This window comes from Neomonachus schauinslandi, chromosome 3 (assembly GCF_002201575.2).
Source record: "Neomonachus schauinslandi chromosome 3, ASM220157v2, whole genome shotgun sequence".
Taxonomy (NCBI): domain Eukaryota; kingdom Metazoa; phylum Chordata; class Mammalia; order Carnivora; family Phocidae; genus Neomonachus; species Neomonachus schauinslandi.
This window is the reverse complement of record NC_058405.1, coordinates 121,101,818-121,121,231: the sequence shown is the minus strand read 5'-3', so window position 1 is coordinate 121,121,231 and position 19,414 is coordinate 121,101,818. Positions and strand designations below refer to the sequence as shown.

Below are 19,414 nucleotides of genomic sequence, written 5' to 3'. Positions count from 1 at the left end.
TACTTGTCTTTGGAAACAGAAATCTTCTCCAATTATAGGTATTTGCTTATGCGTTGGCTTCTTTAAATCCTATGACATCACATATGTAATGGTTATTCAATAATTCCCGTAAGTTAGTCTTAAATCAAAAGGTGAGAAGAGTAGTTCTAAAACCCAAACTTCTTTCTATTGAAATTTATAAAACTAGTCTTAGTACTCAGAAAGGCTAAATGTATGCTACTTTTCTTTTCATTAGTTCAGTGTGCCTCAAATCTCCCTTTCTACTATCTGAGAACCTTGAGACTACAGTATTTTATTATATAAAACTCTTTGGACATACATGATATTTTATGGTTTATTTATTTTTATAGAGTTTTTAGTGTGGAAAAATTTAAACATATACAAGTCTATTATCACTCAATGTCAACTATTATCAACTCATTAGTCAAATTTGTCTCATCTGTACTGTTATCTATGACCATTGGGTAATAGTCAGCAAATCCCCAGACATCATACCATTTGATCTGTTAGTATTTCAGTATATATCTCTAAAATTAAAAAGACTCTTTAAAAAAGCATAACGAGGGGTGCTTGGGTGGCTCAGTCAGTTGAGTGTCTGACTTGATATCAGCTCAGGTCATGATCTCGGAGTCATGGGGTTGGGCCCGCATCAGAATCTTCACTCCGCAATGAGTCTTCTTTCCTTCTCCCTCTCCCTTTGCCACTCTCCCCTTTCTCTCTCTCTAAAATAAATGGATAAATCTTTTAAAAAATAATAAATACATAAAATTAAAAAGCATAACTATATTATAATCATACCTAAAAACTTCAACAATATTTCCTTAATAGTATCAACTAACTAATCAATATCAAAATATTTTTGCTTTGTAATTTTTACATTTAGTTTATTCAAATCAAAACCAAATATAATCTACATATTGCATTTGATTGATATGTTTCTTAAATCTCTTTATCCACAATTCTCCTTCTTTTTCTTGTAATTTGTTAAAGTCCTTTAAAGTTTTTCAAATTTCAGTTTTGTTGATTGCATCCCCATACAGTTGTTTAATATATTTCTCCATTAGCTGAATTTCCTGTAACCTGATAGATCGGTCTAGAGATCTGATGATATCATTTTTATTTTTTGGCAAGAATACTTCATAGGAATGCTGTATATTTCCATCAGGAGGCCAAAATGTCTGTTTGTTTCTCTGTGATGTTAACATTGTTCAGTGTGTTCAGTTGTTGCCAGCCTGATTCTTCCATTATAAAGTTTCCCATCTGCTATTAACATGAAGTGTTTAGTAGCCATTGATGATCATAAACAAGGACTTATTATTTCATTAGATGTTACAAAATGGTATATTCTAATACTTTTATTTCTTCATTTATTAGGTTTTGTTTAAAAAAGTTTGTTTTGGTAAATTAAATTAAATAGAAGGGGCATCCATGATGTGCTGGTACTCTGCTAAATGGTGTAAGAGGAAGACAAAATACATGTGATGGACCCTCCTGTAAATAAAAATTAAACACTATACTCAAAATGATTAGAGAATAGCTATGGTATGGTAAGTGAAATAAGAAAAGAGAAATGATCATGGACTGAAGAATGTTTCATGAAAGAAGTGGGACATATACTGGTCCAAAGAGCCTTCTATGAAATAGGGGGAAATGGAGGGTGTTACAGGTGGGAGAACAGTTTGGACCAAACCATGAGGCTAAGAACAAGAATGGCCACGTACGGAAAGGCACATGAAGAAAAATCTATGTAGAGATTATATGTTAGTTAAGTTAAAATGGGGCATTGATTGTGAGTAAGAAAACTAAGTTACTTAGGTCCTATTGGAATAAATTGGCATCACCCCATGAACTCTGGCATTTTTCTTTTTTTTAAAAGATTTTATTTATTTATTTGACAGAGAGAGACACAGTGAGAGCAGGATCACAAGCAGGGGGAGAGGGAGAAACAGGCTTCCCGCGGAGCAGGGAGCCCGATGCAGGGCTCGATCCCAGGACTCCAGGATCATGACCTGAGCCGAAGGCAGACGCTTAACGACTGAGCCACCCAGGCGCCCCTCTGGCATTTTTCTCAATACATTTGGCAGATAGACTGGGTGAACTAGGAAACTACAGTGAAGTGGCCTAGGGAATTCCAGTACTTTAGAAATTGATTTGTCATAAGTAAAACTCATCTGATCTTAAGAAATATAAGATTGCCCAAGTCAAATGTAAAATGTAAAGAATTAGTCGTTTTGATAGGTGCATGCAGTAATAAAAATGCAAACTACAGAGATATTCCACAGAATAAACCAGGATGTTTGAAAAAAGAGGCAGGTGCACAGGGCTTGTGAAGCTGTGGCAAAGTTAAAAATGTTGAGTTTAATTTTGAAAATATTGTATTTTGGGTACACGTACAAATAGTAAAGACCTTAAGGAAGGAAAGAGCTTTAATCGGAAAGAGATGGTCAACAAGGTCAACATGATGTACAACCATCACTAGCAACACTTGACAGGACACTTGATTTTAACACAGTATGTTACAGATGGAAGATGGTTTACAGGAAGGAATGGTTTGGGAGTAGGAGATCAGGATGGAAGGCATGTGATCTTATTCTAGGAATGGGCTTCCAAAAAGGAAAGTAAATATAATGGCCAGGACAAGCAGCAGGTGGGGAAACCTAGGTGTGTCTGAAAACCAAGAGTCTGAATTTCCTTGGTTATTTTTTTTTTAAAGATTTATTTATTTATTTGAGAGAGAGAGCACATGTTAGTAGGGGGAGGGGCATGGGGTGGGGGAGAAAAACAGACTCCTTGCTGAGCATGGAGCCCCACTCAGGGCTCCATCTCACAACCCTGAGACCATGACCTGAGCTGAAATCAAGAGTTGGGCACTTAACCAACTGAGCCACCCAGGTGCCCCTCCTTAGTTATTTTGATAACTAGGAGAAAGTATATTTTTAGAAAATAAACTTTTATTTATTTATTTTTATTTTATTTTTAAAGATTTTATTTATTTATTTGACAGAGACACAGCGAGAGAGGGAACACAAGCAGGGGGAGTGGGAGAGGGAGAAGCAGGCTCCACGCAGAGCAGGGAGCCCGATGTGGGACTCGATCCCAGGACCCTGGGATCATGACCTGAGCCGAAGGCAGTCGCTTAACCGACTGAGCCACCCAGGCGCCCTAGAAAACAAACTTTTAATAAGACTGATGGATCACAGACCTGTACCTCTGACACAAATAATATATTATATGTTAAAAAAAAAAAAAAAGAAGATAGTAGGAAGGGAAAAATGAAGGGTGGGAATTCGGAGGGGGAGATGAACCATGAGAGACTGTGGACTCTGAGAAACAAACTGAGGTTTCTAGAGGGGAGGGGGGTGGGGGGATGGATTAGCCTGGTGATGGGTATTAAAGAGGGCACGTATTGAATGGAGCACTGGGTGTTATACGCAAACAGTGAATCATGGAACATTACATCAAAAACTAATGATGTCATGTATGGGATTACCATAACATAATAATAATAAAAAAAGTAGAAACTTTAAAAAAATATAAATAAATAAATAAATAAATAAATAAATAAATAAATAAAACACTGTGATACAGAAAAAAAAAGAAAGTGCAAAAAGAGCTTAATTATTTAGTCACTTTAATTCATTATATTTTAGGACATTTTATTTATTCTATTCTCATTTTATGTATTACCATAATGAGTCATGCTTATATCAAACATGTGAGATACAAGGTATTAAATTGGAAATGCTAGTTTACCATAATGAGTCATGCTTATATCAAACATAAGATATGAGGTATTAAATTGGAAATGCTAGTTCCTTCCTTTTCTGAAAAGAATTCTGCACACTTCTCCACCTTCCTTCTTTCGCTTTCTTAGTTTTCTTAGTGTATGTGGAACATGTAAATGTTTGTTTCTATTTTGTTAGTTTCATTGGTTTGCTGCCTACAAAGATAACACATATTTATTGTAAAAATGTCACTCAGCACAGAAAGGCTTAAAGAAAAAATTTTTTGAATTTCATGAAATGATGTTATTCAGAGATAACCAGTATTATTATTTTGGTAAAACTCCTTCTAAGTCTTTTTCTATGTATAGATACATAGATGATATTTTATGTTAAGGAGACCATACTATTAATGTAGTTTTGCACCTGCTTTTTTGCATCTAATAATATGCTGTGGACATTTTTTATGTCAATGAATATAGGTATAGACCATTCTTTTTCAATGGCAGTCATTGCATGAACGTACCATAATTAATTTAAGCTATCTCCTGTTGCCAGACATTTAGACTCTTTCTAACTTTTCTGTTTAAGCAGCACTACAGTGAACACTCCTGTGGATACATTTTTGCGCACTTATCCAATTGATTGTCTTCTTTGAATAACTTCCCCAAAATGCAGTTGTGGGTCAAAGGCTATGCATATTTTATATTGATACATATTTATTTACATATTGTCCAGTGTCCTTTAGAAGTGCAGTACCAGTTATGCTTCTACCAATAATACTGATCAGTATCCAGAAAGTTCTTTTAAATGTCTTAAATTTTTTTTTTTCATCTTCATTCAGGCTCATTTTCCTCACTTATAAAATAAGAAGGATGAAATCTATCAGTGGTTCTTAAACTTTTTAGGATCTTAGGATCATTTGAGAATTTTTGAAAACTGTTGACCAGAAACTGGAACAGTTGTTTCAGAAAAACACACCTGTGCAAAAACAGAGAAATTTTTACATTATATTTATGAGAATTCATAGATTCTTTGAAGTCAGTTCACAGACTCTAGGATCTCAGTCCATGAATCTAAGTGAAGAATCCCTGAATGAGATGATTTTAAAGTTGCTTTCTCTTTTTAACACTAATACGCACACACACACACACACACAGCACACACACACATCTTACATACACATCATGCACATGTCACACACCCATGTGCACTCAGAATTTTAATGTGTATTTGGAAAAACTTTGACACCTGCTTGATATAGAACCTAGTCTTACTGTGGCCTGTAAAATCACTTGACTGGGTATAGTTATTGGAATGAATTTCCATTTATTTCAGGTTCTTCAATGGCGAGCCCACCAGGAAGAGGTAGCAAGACTGGAAATGGAAATTTCTGCCAAGAGAAGAGAAAAGGAGAAGGAGAAAGAGAAGCTATGGAAGGAGAAGGAATTGTTACAAAGAGCAGAGAAGAAAAAGAAAGTATGAATTCTGCTATTACTGTGAATGTTGTCTGGTTGAGCTTTGATAGATCTTGGTGTTTGGCATGGAATCATCATAGGCAGTTCTTAGAAAGATTCATAAGGTTCTAGTGGAGTCTTGCTTGAATTCATTTAAGCTTCAAAGATTGGACATGGAGGAGAATCCACTTTATTGACCTGCATGAGCACAGGTACTTGTGATTAGAAGGAATGCTGTAGGGAAAGAAAAGTTAGGGTTTATGACTTGTTAAGTCTTGTTCTAAATAGGAACATGCAAGGACAAGAGGATACCAGGGTAACATTTTGGTTGACTGCAGTGTAGCAATTGAGTGTCAAAAGAGGTGTTTGCTGGTAAAATACTTTGTACGGAGGTCAGAGCAACTCATGCAATACCAGAAGGCCCTTTAAAGAATTTACTTCTTGGCTTATTATTTGTTAGATTGTTTTTCATTTGCTGACACAAATTCATCACTCTACTTTTGAGCAAACATTTGCTTCCCAGTTTTCAAAAAATTAATCACAACACTTATTAACAGCTTCAAAATGATTGCTGATATTCTGTGGAAGGAAAAAACCGAATTTGAGATGGGATTTTAAAAATATATCTGGCATCTTTATTTAGATATTTTTGTTTATTTTATCAGTTTTTGTGGTGTAAACAAACACATTAGTATTCATCACCTAGCATTGAAACTGTTAATGTTTTTTTATTCTTTCACAGATTTATTTTATTTTACACATAAAGTTGAAGCCCTCTCTTAAAGATGTACTCAGAACCATTTTCCTTCTTACCTCCTCAAAGTCAGTCTTGATCATAAATTTTATTCCTATCTTTACAGGCCATCAATTGCTTTTAACATCTTTTTTTTTTTAAGATTTTATTTATTGACTTGACAGAGAGAGCGAGAGAGCACAAGCAGGGGGATTGACAGAGGGAGAGGGAGAAGCAGGCTCCCCGCTGAACAGGAAGCCTGATGTGGGGCTCCATCCCAGGACTCTGAGAGCAAAGCCGGGGAGAGAGGCAGACAGTGAGGGAGAAGCAGACTCACTGCTGAGCGGGGAGTCCATCAAGGGGCTCGATCCAAGGACCCCGGGATCATGACCTGAGCCAAAGGCAGATGCTTAACCGACTGAGCCACCCAGGCGCCCTGCTTTTAACATCTTTTAATATGTAGTTCGTGACTTTTAAATTTTTTCATGAATACTTTCAGACGTATCATTCTGCAGCATGTACTTCAGCATTTAACCTTAAACTTTTGAGATATAGCTATATTAATAAACAGAGATGGAGCCCGCCCCTTTTCACTGCCGTACACTGTTTCACTGGAGGCTGCCATGCATCCCTTCTCTTAGTGGTTGACATTTACGTTTCTGAGGTTCTGTTCTTGCAGCTGTGCTGGCGCGGCCGCCTTGTACGTGCCGACTGGGCGTGTGTGCCCAGCTCTCTCCACAGTACACAAGGAGCAGAATTACAGTCTGGTAGAGTTTGTATGCTCTCAATTTCATAAGGTTTTTTGTTTTTAGTTTATAAGATATTATAAATCTTCTTTTTGACTTTTGCCAATCTGATGAATGTGAACAGTATCTCGGTGTTTTAAATTGGATTCTCCTGATCACCTGGGAGATTGAAAAATCCCCTCATGTTTATTTGGGCCATTTTCTTCCTCTGTGAATTGCTTATTAGTACTTTTGTTTGTCTATTTTTCTTTATTAATCTGTAAAAGTTCTTTATAAATTCTGGATACTATTTCTTTTTGTCAGTTATTTTTTCTTTCATTGGTCATCTGCCTTTAAATTTGGTCTGTAGTGTCTACGGTTTCATGGAAATTTAAAATGATCAAGTAATGAAAGTTATTAAACTCTTTTCCTTTGTGAACTGTGCTTTCCTTTATGAACCATGACCTGAAAGTGAGAGCATCTTTACAGAGAGTTTTTGTTCGCTTCTGCTTAGGGGCCTATACATTTTACTGGCCCAGGACCAGTGTGTGTATTGACTATGAGATTTGGGACCTGTTCTGTGAGCTTGCAGAGGGTGCTGACTTAGCACTCATGCACAGCACCTGCCTGGGTTCTGCTGGTGACCCCTTTTCTCCTCTGGTCCCAAGCAGAAAGTTATCTCCCTTATCACTTTTCTGGGGGGTGGTCCTGGTGTGTCTCGTTCCCATTTTGTGTATGGACAAGTCCTATAGGACTTCTTACTCTTTTTAAGTGGCATGATTCCAGCTCCCATATACACAAGTCTCATAGCTAATCTTAAAGACCCAACCACCAGCTCCTCAGGCCTGCTTCAGGCCCAGTTCTGTCCAAGAGCCCTTTGGCTTTGGCTCCATTTTACTGCTCTGACTTTGAGTTCCATCTTTATCTTCAACACTGGGACATTGTGTGTGTTTGTGTGCTGTTGTGTTATAGTTTGTCCAAAATTTCTATGTGTTTAAAGTAGGAAAGGAGATTTCTATGTCAACTTAGACAAACTGACCAAAGTTCTGCCTACCTTTATATATATACTACGAATCCAGACTCTCTTTGTTCTAACTATTTGCTATGCTGGAGACAAATTTTAGTTCTTTAGTGTTTAACAGCAGTTTCACAAAACCCTCCTATAGTTACTCAGGTCAGAAGCTCCCTCTGACTTGAGACTGATTGCTTTGTTAGCCGGTGCTCTGTTTTTCCTCATCTACTGTTTCATCTGCCTGGATTTCTCTTCTCATAAGCTAGCAGCCATAGAGATAGAGAAACTATTCCGTGTATAAAACCCCACCTGAGGATTTCTGAATAACAGATCATCTTTCTCCTAATTCTTCTTCTCAGCAGTTTGTCTTTTAGGGAATGACACTGTCTTTTTGCTGGAATAACATTTTAATTTGTATCCCAAAGTTTACCCTGGTAGGTGCCCAACTCTTTTCAAATTGACCTTTAAATTATTAGATCACTTTTTCTTCTGTGCTTTAAAACTTGAGTTGAACATAATATTCACAGTTTTCATAGTTTCATCTCAAGACTCAAGGTAAGTTTTGATTCATAGGCTGTTAGGTGATAATGGTAATATTTCAGAAGCATCTCTCCACTTTTGATATTATTGTCATGATAAAATCGAAGAATAATGTCTTTCCATAAACTATCCCTAGGAGCTGTTGTAAGAAACAAAATTACTGTGCTAGGTGAACCTTAAAATGCCTGATACGTAATATTGGCCCCAGTACCGCCCTTTCACTAGATGTAGCATTTTGGGCGGCTTGAATAACATAAAAACTACTCTGCCTCATGGCGTTTTAGGAGGTTTTTTGCTGCTTGATGCCTGGAGTTCTATGGGATCAAAGCAAGGATAGTTTCAGCTTCACTCCCAAAATAGAGATTTCAAGCAAGGCTCACATTAAAAGGAGACCTATTTCTTCCTTGCTCTAGCATATACATTTCTCTCCCAATTTTACAAGTTCCTAATCTAGCATTGAAGCCCCCACATTGTACACCTGAGGGACAGGAAGCATCATCAGGAAAGTCAGAATAACTCCACCAGCCATGGCCCACCATCCATGTGACCTTCAGCCTTACCTCTGAGATGGTTCTGGGGAGAAATCTATCGTTTTGTGATCTCTTAGCCTCAAGTGACATCTTATCAGTAAATATCAGTAGACCCAGGCATCAGTAGAACCTTGGCACTTATGTTGTCCCCCTTGACCTCAGGTGATGTGGCAAATACTCAGAATTACATTCATCCTACAGATAACCAGGGGCAGCAGAAACAGTCTAAAATAAAAGAGGGTAGGCTATCATAAAAGAATGCAGGCTAGAGGGCTAGACCAGTACTGCTTCCCAGAAGATTCAAGAAGCTCTGTGCTTAGGAGAGAACCCAGAGTATCTTCTCAATTCAGATCAAAGCTATTTTCTCAGTGTGGGAATCTGTGGGTTCTTATGAGAGCAATTTACCATGAAATTCCTTCCCTAGTGTTTCTTAATCTAATAATATACTGATCTAAAGAGCTAAGAATTGGGGGGGGGGGTAGGTAGATACTGAAGAATGATAAAAAATAAATCCCCAGACTATAAACTCTACTTCTTCAGGATTGTTGGGACTTAAAGGGGACAATGAATCACACCTGTGATAGGCAGGCTTCTAAGATGGGCCCCAAGATTTCCTGCCCTCCTGGGATACATACCCTATATGATCACCAGGATCGTAACTACCGTGGGTTAGATTATATTATATGGCACAGACAACCTTGAGAAAGAGAGATTACGTGGAAGGACTTGACCTAATCCCATGAGCCCTTTAAAAATACAGAGTTTTCTTTCGCTTGTCACAAGAGGGGTCATCAGAGATTTAAAGCATGAAAAGGACATGACTGAATATTTTGGCTTGGAGATTGAGGAGGTCACATGGCAAGGGATGTGGGTGGACTCTAGCAGCTGAGAGTGGCCCTGGCTGACAGCCAGAAGAGAAATGGGAACCTGTAACCTGTAGTCCTACAACTGTAAGGAACTGAATTCTGCCAAAACAAGAATGAGCTTGGAAGCATATTTTCCTCTAAAGCTTCCAGGTGAGAACTCAGTTTTCTCGGCACCTTGATTTCATTCTTGTGATGTCATGGGCAGAGAGTCCAGGGACACCATGCTGGACTTCTGATTTATAGGAGTCTGAGCTCATAAGTAAGTGTTGTTTTAAGCTGCTAAATTTGTGGTAATTTGTCACACAGCAATTAAAAAACTAGTACAGTTTTTGGTATTTAGAAGTGAATTGTTGCTGTAACAAATACCTGAAAATATGGAAGTGGCTTTGGAATTGGGAAGTGGGAAGAAGCAAGAAGAATTTTAGGAACATGATAGAAAAAAGACTAGAATGTCTTGTACTGATTTAGTAGAGGATGTTGAAGATGTGGCTGCTGAGTCTCAAAAGGAAGTGATGAACATATTCTTCAAAACTGGAGAAAGGGTCACTGTTAAGTGGTGACAGGAAGCCTAAGGAATTGATTCTGTGCTGCAGTTGGGTGGAAAACATTCCTGAGTAATGAACTTCATATGTGATGAGCTAAGAAGATTTCTGAAGTGTTGAACATGTCACTAGGGTTTTTTGCTACTTACAGCAAAAAGGAGAGATTTGATGCTTTGGGAAATTCTCAACCTATCTAAATGGCAAAAGACTCCAGAGTTAAGAGATTATTGCTGCCATCATGCCATAGAGAAAAGGCTGAAAGTGTGACTATACAGTCCTTTGTTATAGCCTTGAAAAGATCACAGGGTCAGAGTATTCAGTCATATAAAAGACCCTTCCAAGAGATTAAGGGTGTTTCTCATAGATCTCAAGCTAGAAAGCCCCTGGGAAGTTTAAGGGCAATTTTGCTCAGCCACCTCAATAGAAAACTAAGAGACAGAGAAAGGATTATCTCAAAAAGACCTGTGGGTATGTGGCTTTTGTCTAATGGAGTGAATCCCCATAAAATCTGCAAAGGCTCACTTGGTTCTTGAGAAAATTTTATCAGAAACACTGCCAGCTTAGACTGAAAGGGAAAGAGTGAATATGAAGTGAAAGGAGGCTCATGGACCCCCCCAAAATTCTCTTGGCAGGAAGCAGGCTGATAAAAGTACTTAGGAACTTGGCATTCCTAATACTTCCACCACTGGACCAAACCCACCCATCTAGGCTCAGGAAAATCTCCTCTTTACTTCTCACCACCATAGAATAGTTGTATCAGCTCCCAGTAAGATATATTGACAGTAAGATTGTATATAAACCCAAAGGGATCACTAAAGGTCCTATTTAGGATGATTATTCATCCATGTATGTATTCATTTATTCAGTAAGTATGTACTAAGTGTCTTTAATGTGACACACATTATACCCAGTCCTTCATGCAATTGTCAGAGGTCACCCTACTCAAACAAACAGCCCCTTTTCTGATATCTATCTATCAATCATCTATCTATTTTAAGTAGGCTCCACACCCAGCGTGGAGCCCAATGCCAGGTTTGAACTCATGACCCTAAGATCAAGGTCTGAGCTGAGATCAAGAGTTGGACACTTAACCAACTTAGCCACCCAGGTGCCACTCTGGGTATCTTTTTAAAGGGATGTGTTTACCTGCTCCACCACAAAGATAATATGCAATTCTTAGTTAGGTTAGTAGAACCTCTTACGAAAAAGAGGGTTTCTTTTAGCTTCAAACTTTATGAGTAGAACAAAAGGGTTAATAGAGAAAAATTAAAAATACAAAATGGAGTGAACTATATAGAGTTTGCAATTAGTTAAATTAATCATGACTACATATAGTAAATTAAATATATATGCATATATACGCAGTATTTACAAATGGATATATTTGCGTAGGTACATACACACACACACATAATTACAGTGTGACTTTCCTGCCTTTCTCAGTGGGTACTGATCACTTAGGGAGTTTAGGTTAGTGCCTTTGCCTTCATACATGCCTAGACCTCCTCTTCTCTTATTCCCTGGTCCTGTATCAGCAAACCATAGTTTGGGTATCTATCCTCACATGATGGCCCATGCTAGTCTGATTGCTTCCTAGTGTGACTCCTCTTATGCCAATAAAAGTTATTAGTTTTGCTACAGTTGATCAAAGTTCAGGCCTTAGTATATGAACCTTTTGCCCTGATTGACTCCAATAAGGTTCAACTCTCTATTAATTTTTTTCTCTTTTTTTTAGGCTTTTAATTGTTACTGTATGCATTTGTGCACTGCAGGAACTGCAGGATATAGAACTGTCCCGTGCAATTTCCTTCAAATGCCTGTGACTGATTGCCTTTTATTTCCAGTGAACGCTTTGCTATTGCAGAGGGTGGGGGATATAGATTTGAGGACTTAAGTAGTGGGAAAAAGGACCTTTAAGATCAGAGCTGCCTGGAAAACCTCCCCTGACTGCTTAAAGGAGTGGTGTGTGTGTGTGTGTGTGTGTGTAAAAGAGAGATAGTGATCTAACTGGATCCCACTTAGACTAAAATGACTTAAGATATAAATACTGTAAATTTATGTAATGTATCACTGGGGACCAACTGAATTGTGAACTTACAAAAATGCTGTGGCAGCACTCAGCAACACAGTAATGCAATGACATTCAGGTTATCTAAAATAGGCTTAAGGCACTTTTTTACATTTTCATAAAATGGAGAATATGGAATATAAAAACTCTGATGCCTTGGACCTTGAAAATATGTCTTTGAAACTCTCTGAACTCCAGTTTGATCTCTGCTCTAACATACACCCACCTAAACCTCTCACTTGCAAACATCCTCTTTTTAAAGGAACCACCTGCTACTAAAGCCAAAGTATCCCCATCTGGCTGAGGTCCAATCTGTTAAACTACTTCCCACACTCAGTTTTGTGGTTCTCTCAATTACTAATTCCTAGAAGTGTGAAGTTGCAGTAAACATTTGAGGAGGTGTTTGTCCTTTAATTATTGGTCTTTTTTTTGGGAATCTGATGCAATATCCCAACTAGGGAGCTATAAAACCTAGTGAGTAAAGTAACTATCAGGATATTATAATCATCAGAAGGAGAAGATAGTTAAAGTATATTTTATGTAAAAATGACTCCAAATTACCTGGGGTTCGGAGTTTGTTTTCTGAATTTTTAATTTCAGTCCTCTGAATAATATTATTTAAGAAATTAATGTAATATGGGAGGTTTAATTATCCAAAAGAAATCAAAGATCATATCATTTAAAAATATTCATAATGTTCCTTATTTTGTTATTAAAATTTAGAAATGGACATTAACATAAGCTTATTAACTGATTCTAACATTCTAATATGAGACTGAATGTAGAGTTAACTCTCAGTATATTAATCAGTAGGTGACATAAAGGTAGGATGGTAGTCCAAGAAGCTCATTTTTCTAGTTTCAACTGTCTTTTAAAAGTAAAAATTTCTAGGTGATGTCACTAGGATGGTAACATAGATCATACTGACTTCATCTAAACAACTAACATCTATTCAAGAACAAGACACCACTGGGAGAATCCTAGAATGTGGGGTGAGGTTGAAGCTGCTCCCTGCACCAGAGACTACAACAGACTGCATGAGAAGGGTAAGAAAAGGGGCTAGACATTGACAATGCATTGCTCCTCCAGGACAGTGCAGCATCACACAGAGAGGTCTCCCTTGAGTCTCCAGTTCCTCTAGTGGAAAAAGGCCAGAGGGGATGACCAGCCTCCTCTAGCATTGTGGGTCACGTTGTGGGAGCCCCTCCTCTGATCTCATACATCAGGGAGTGCAGAAGAATCTGCAGGGGCCCAGCTACTTAGGGATCTGTGATGGAGAAGGTTAGGGGTGGGGCTTGCAACAACCAGCACACAGATCTTGGCAAACTGAGTTCATACCCACAGTGTCCAAAGAGTAATCACAATAGCAGTTTTGCTCATCGGCAGTACCAAGTTGTGGGTACAGATCTGCCTAATTTGGATCCTCAAATAGTTTTGCCCACCTTAGAGCCTGGTTTACCCACGTCCAGTCAAGGTGCTGAGTCACAGCCCCACCCACTATGGAAAGTACCTTAGAGCCTCATTTAACCAAAAGGGATTGTAACAATTTCTGGAAGCTGTGTGGTCCAGTGACACTTGAACTGAGAGGTGGGTAGACAGAGTGGATAGCCCCAGAACAAAGCCAGTACGGAGCATGGAAGCTTCCTGTGCTATGCACAGGCAGGAGGATTCATTCATAGACAAGTCAGAGGGTAGCTCCTGGACCTTCCCAACTAGAGAGCCTGTTTGGGCATTTGAGTGCAGCCAGGAGCATCCCCTCCTTCACATTCAGGCAAGGGAGCTAAGACACAGCCAATCTACTGTGGAAAGTGTCTTCCAGCCTCATCTGACCAGAAGGGCTGGTGAAAACACCTGAAAGCTGTGTGGCCTACTGGTATTCGAGTTGAGAGAAGGGCAGCAGAGCTGATGGTTTGCAGAGCAAAGGCAATAGTCAGGGAACTTGTGGTGGGGGTTGACTTTAGTTAAGATAAGACACAGTTTTAGAGCTGCTTCTCCCACTGTGTCAGGGAAGGGGATTTAATTCATAGCCCTGATTATTGTTATATATAACCTTTAGCCTGTCCAACCAGGGAACCTAACCAGAGCACATGAGAAGTTGCATAGATGATTCAACAGCCCTGCATATAGTGGCACTTGAACATCCTGTGGCTTCCCTCATCTGCAAAGTAAACTGGTGGCCTCATTTGACCAGGGAATTCAGTGCATAGTCAGGACAGATTTGGTTCTCCAGCAAGGAGCTGTACAGGGCCCTGTCCTGCTGCCCTGACAGTGCAGGGAAGCTAATTCGTAGCTCCATCTATTACTGAATAATGTATCCAGTCCCAACCATCTGGTAAGCCTGACCAGAGAATTCAAATAACTGTGGAGCCCATCCTACAGCCTCACTTGTGTAGGGAACCAAGCCAGAAGCCCTATTTAAATGTTCTCAGTCAACGGCACACCCCCATCCCTGTCCTCAGAGCTTGAATAGTTCTCTCACCCCAAAATAGGCCATAATAGTAAGCCCCACCTGCCCAAAGACATTACCAGTAGACACACTCAGAAACCCAAACTGAGCTGACTGGTGAAGAACTGTCTCTGCCAAAGCAAATCTATAAAGTCTGCAAGAGAAGCTCCATTACAAAAATGCACAGAAACCAACATAAGGAATCACATAAATAAGACACCACCAAAAGAAACTAATAAAACTCTAATAACTGGCCCTAAAGATAGGGAGATCTATGAACTCTCAAAGAAGAAATTCAGAATAATCCTCTTAAGGGAGTTTAGTGAAGTACAAGAAAATGCAGACACCTAAACAAAATTAGGAAAACAGTGCATAAGCAAAATGAGAAGCTCAACAAGGATATGGCAACCATCAAAAAAACAAAACAAAACAAAACACAACAAAAAACCCCCCCAAAAACAGAGGTGCCTGGGTGGCTCAGTTGTTAAGCATCACCTTCAGGTCAGGTCATGATCCCAGGGTCCTGGGATCAAGCCCCACATTGGGCTCCCTGCTTGGCAGGAAGCCTGCTTCTCCCTCTCCCACCCCACCCCCCGCTTGTGTTCCTTCTCTTGCTGTGTCTCTCTCTGTCAAATAAATAAATAAAATCTTAAAAAAAAATAAAAATAAATAAAAACAACAAACAAACCAAAAAAAAAACCCAAACCAAAACAAACAGGAATTCTCAAGTTAAAAACACAGCAACTGAACTGAAGAACTCAACAGAATGTTTCAGAAGTAGACTCCACCATGCAAAAGAAAGATTCAGCAACAGAGAGGATAGGACGTTAGAAACCACCTAGTTAGAGGAGAAAAAGGAAAAGATGAAAAAGAATAAAGAAAGCCTATGGAAGTTATGGGATGTGATGAAAAGAAATAATACTCACATTATGGGAATTCCAAAATGAAAACAGAAGAAGAAAGGGACAGAAAATATATTTAAAGCAATAATGGCTAAAAACTTCTCAAACCTGGGAAGAGAGATGAACATCCAGATCCATGAGTCCCAAAAGACCCCAAATAGGTTGAACCAAAATAGGGCTACATTGAGACACATGATAAATAAATTGTCAAAAGTCAAAGACAATGAATTTTAAGAGCAGCAAGAAAAAAGAGAGAAATTACATATAAGGGAACTGATAAGACTATAGGTGGATTTCTCAATACAAACATTTCAGGCCAGGAGACAATGGGATGACATTCCAAAAAATGGAAAGAAAATAACTGTCGATTAAGAGTTTTATACCCAGTGATGCTGTCCTTCAGAAATGGAGGAATAAAGACTCCCAAACAACAAAAGCTGAGGGAGTTCATTACTACCAGACTTGCCTTACAAGAAATACTAAAGAGAATTCTTGAGTGGAAGAAAAGAATGCTAATTAACATCATAAAAACACCAAAAAAGTAGCATAAATTTCACTGGCAATGGTAAATATATAGTCATTGTTAGATTCTGCAATATGGTAATAGTGGTTCATAACTCACAATTCTAGTTTAAAAGTTAAAAAAATATGGAAAAAATCAATACAATGATCTGTTATTAGTTACACAATGCAAAGAAAACACATGTAAATTGTAACAGCAATAACCTAAAGTATGAGGGAGAAAAGAAGTAAATGTGTAAAATATATTAGTTCTATTGAAGTTAAGTCGTTTTCAGTTTAAAATAGGTTTAATATAAATTTAATAGGGACACCTTGGGGGCTCAGTCGGTTAAGCGTCTGCCTTTGGCTCAGGTCATAATCCCAGCGTCCCACATCAGGCTCTCTACTCAGCAGGGAGCCTGCTTCTCTCTCTGCCTGCTGCTTCCCCTGCTTGTGCTTGTTCTCTCTCTCTCCCTGACAAATAAATAAATAAAATCTTTAAAAAAATAAAATAATAAATAAATTTAATATATTTTATGTAAGCCTCATGATAACCACAAAGGAAAATCTTGTAGTAATTACACAAAAGAACATGATAAAGAAGTGAAAACATATCAATACCAAGACATCAAAACTCAAAAAAAATGAGAAAGATAAGAAACAAGGAACAATGGATCTACAAAATAACCAGAAAACAATTAACAAAATGACAATAGTAAGTTCTTACCTATCAAAAATTACTTTAAATGTAAACAGATTAAATTCCCCAATCAAAAGACATATAATGGCTGAATGGATTTAATAAAAAAAATTAAAAAACCAGACCCAACAATATGCTGCCTATAAGAGACTCTTTTTAGCCTTAAGGATACATATAGACTGAGAGTGAAGGGATGGATAGAGAAATTTCAAGCAAATGATAACCAAAGCCACCCAACCAAACAATAAAAAACTAAACAAACAAATAAAACTCCCAAAGTAGCTATACTTACTTTAGATAAAATAGACTTTAAACTTAAAATGGTAAAAATAGGCAAAGAAAGTCATTATATAATGATAAAGGGTTTAGGACATCAAGATGATATAACTGTAAATATTTATGCACCCAACATTGGAGCACCTAATATGTAAAGCAAAAACTAACAAAGCTAAAAGAGGAAATAAACAGTAATACAATAATAGTTGGACATTTTAATAGTCTACTTTAAACAATGGATAGATTTCCAAACAGAGAATCAATAAGGAAACAGTGGATCTGAACAATACTGTAGATCAAATGGAACTAAAAGACATATACAAAACACTCTATCCAACAATAGAATACACATTCTTCTTAAGAGCACATGGAACATTTTCTAGGATAGACCATATGTTAGGCCACAGAACAATCTTAGCAAATATAAGAAGGTTAAAATTGTAGCAAGTATCTTCTCTGACCACAATGGCATGAAATTAGAAATCAATAACAAGAGGAAAACTGGAAAATTCACAAAGACATGGAAATTAAACAATACTCTCTTGAATAACCAATGAATCAAAGAAGAAATTAAAGAGGAAATAAAGTTTCTTGAGACAAATGAAAATAGAAATTTACCATACCAGAACTTACGGGACATAGCAAAAGCAGTTCTTAGAGGGAAGTTAATACCAATAAGTGCCTATATTAAGGAGCAAGAAATATCCCAAGTAAACAACCTAACTCTACACCTTAAGGAACTAGAAAAAGAAAAACAAAATGAGCCTAAATTAGCAGAAGAAAGGAAATAATAAAGATTAGAACAGAAATAGAGAACAGAAAAATAATTGAAAAATTAACCAAACTAAGAGTTGGTTCTTGAAAAGAGAAACAAAATTGACAAACCCTTAGGTGGACTAACTAAGGAAAAAAGAGAGAAGACCCAAATGAACAAAATTATAAATGAGTAAGGAGACATTACAACTGATACCACAGACAAGAAAAGGATCATCAGAGGCTACTATGAACAATTATATGCCAAAAAACTGGACAACCTAGGAGAAATGGGAAAATTCTTAGAAACATACAAATTACCAAGACTGAATCAGGAAGAAATAGTAAATCTGAATAGACCAATTACTAATAAGAAGTTTACATCAGGAATAAAATATCTCCCAATGAAGAAAAGCCTAGGACCAGGTGGCTTCACTGTTGAATTTTAGTAAATATTTAAGGAACAATTAACACCAATCTTTATCAAACTCTTCCCAAAAATTTTTAGAGGAGAGAACATTCCCAAACTCATTTTTTGAGGCCATTATTATCCTGATACCAAAATCAGAAAAGGACACTACTAGAAAAGAAAACCATAGGTCAATATCCCTCATGAATGTAGATGACAAAATTCTCAATAAAATGCTAGCAAATTAAATTTAACAGTACATTTAAAGTATCATTCACCATGATCAAGTGGGATTTATCTCTGGGATGCAAAGATGTTTCAACATATGCATATCAACCAATGTGATACATCACAGTAATAGAATGAAAGAAAAGGATTATATGATCATCTCAATAGATGCACAAAAAGTATTCAGCAAAATTCAACATCCATTCATGATAAATACTCTTAATCAGGCATAGAGAGAACATATCTCAACATAATAAAGGCCATATAAGACAAGCCCACAGCTGACATCATACTCAATGGTGAAAGGATGGAAGTTTTTCCTCTAATACAGGAAAAACAGAGGATTCTCATTCTTATACTTTTATTCAACATAGTACTGGAGGTCCTAGTTAGAGCAATCAGGCAATGAAAGAAAGGAAGGAAGGGAGGGAGGGAGGGAAGGAGGGAAGGGCATCAGGATTGGAAAAGAAGTAAAATTGTCTCTATTTGCAGACAACATAATTTTATATATAGAAAATCCTAGAGACAGCCAAAAACTGATAGATCTAATCAGTAAATTTAGTAAAGTTGCAGGATACAAAATCAACATACAAAAATCAATAGCATTTCTATACAGTAGAAATGAAATTTTTAAAAACAAAGAAATCGATCCCATTTACAGTAGCATCAAAAGCATGAAAAACAATAAAATACTTAACAAATTTAACTAATGAGGTGAAATGTCTTCATGCTAAAAACTACAAGACACTGATGAAAGAAATTGAAGAAGACACAAATGGAAAGTATCTTGTGTTCATGGATTGGAAGAAGTAGTATTGTTAATATGTCAATACTACTGAAAGCCATCTATAAATTCAGTGCAATCACTATCAAAAGTCTAATGGCATTTTTTGCAGGAGTAGAAAAATTCTCCTGAAACCACAAAAGACCCTGAATAGCCAAGGAAATCTGAGAAAGAACAAAGCGGGAGGTGTATCATACTTCTTGATTTCAAGCTATGCTAT

The 19,414-nt window shown here is 37.4% G+C and overlaps 1 protein-coding gene across 1 annotated transcript in view; it reads left to right on the top strand.

Moving 5' to 3' along the window:
• Positions 1-19,414, top strand: part of CCDC148 (coiled-coil domain containing 148) — a 161,074-nt gene that overhangs the window by 73,437 nt on the left and 68,223 nt on the right. The window contains exon 11 of the mRNA XM_021703273.1: positions 5,061-5,201. Within this exon, the coding sequence (XP_021558948.1) occupies positions 5,061-5,201 (141 nt within the window). The remainder of the gene's footprint in view (positions 1-5,060; positions 5,202-19,414) is intronic.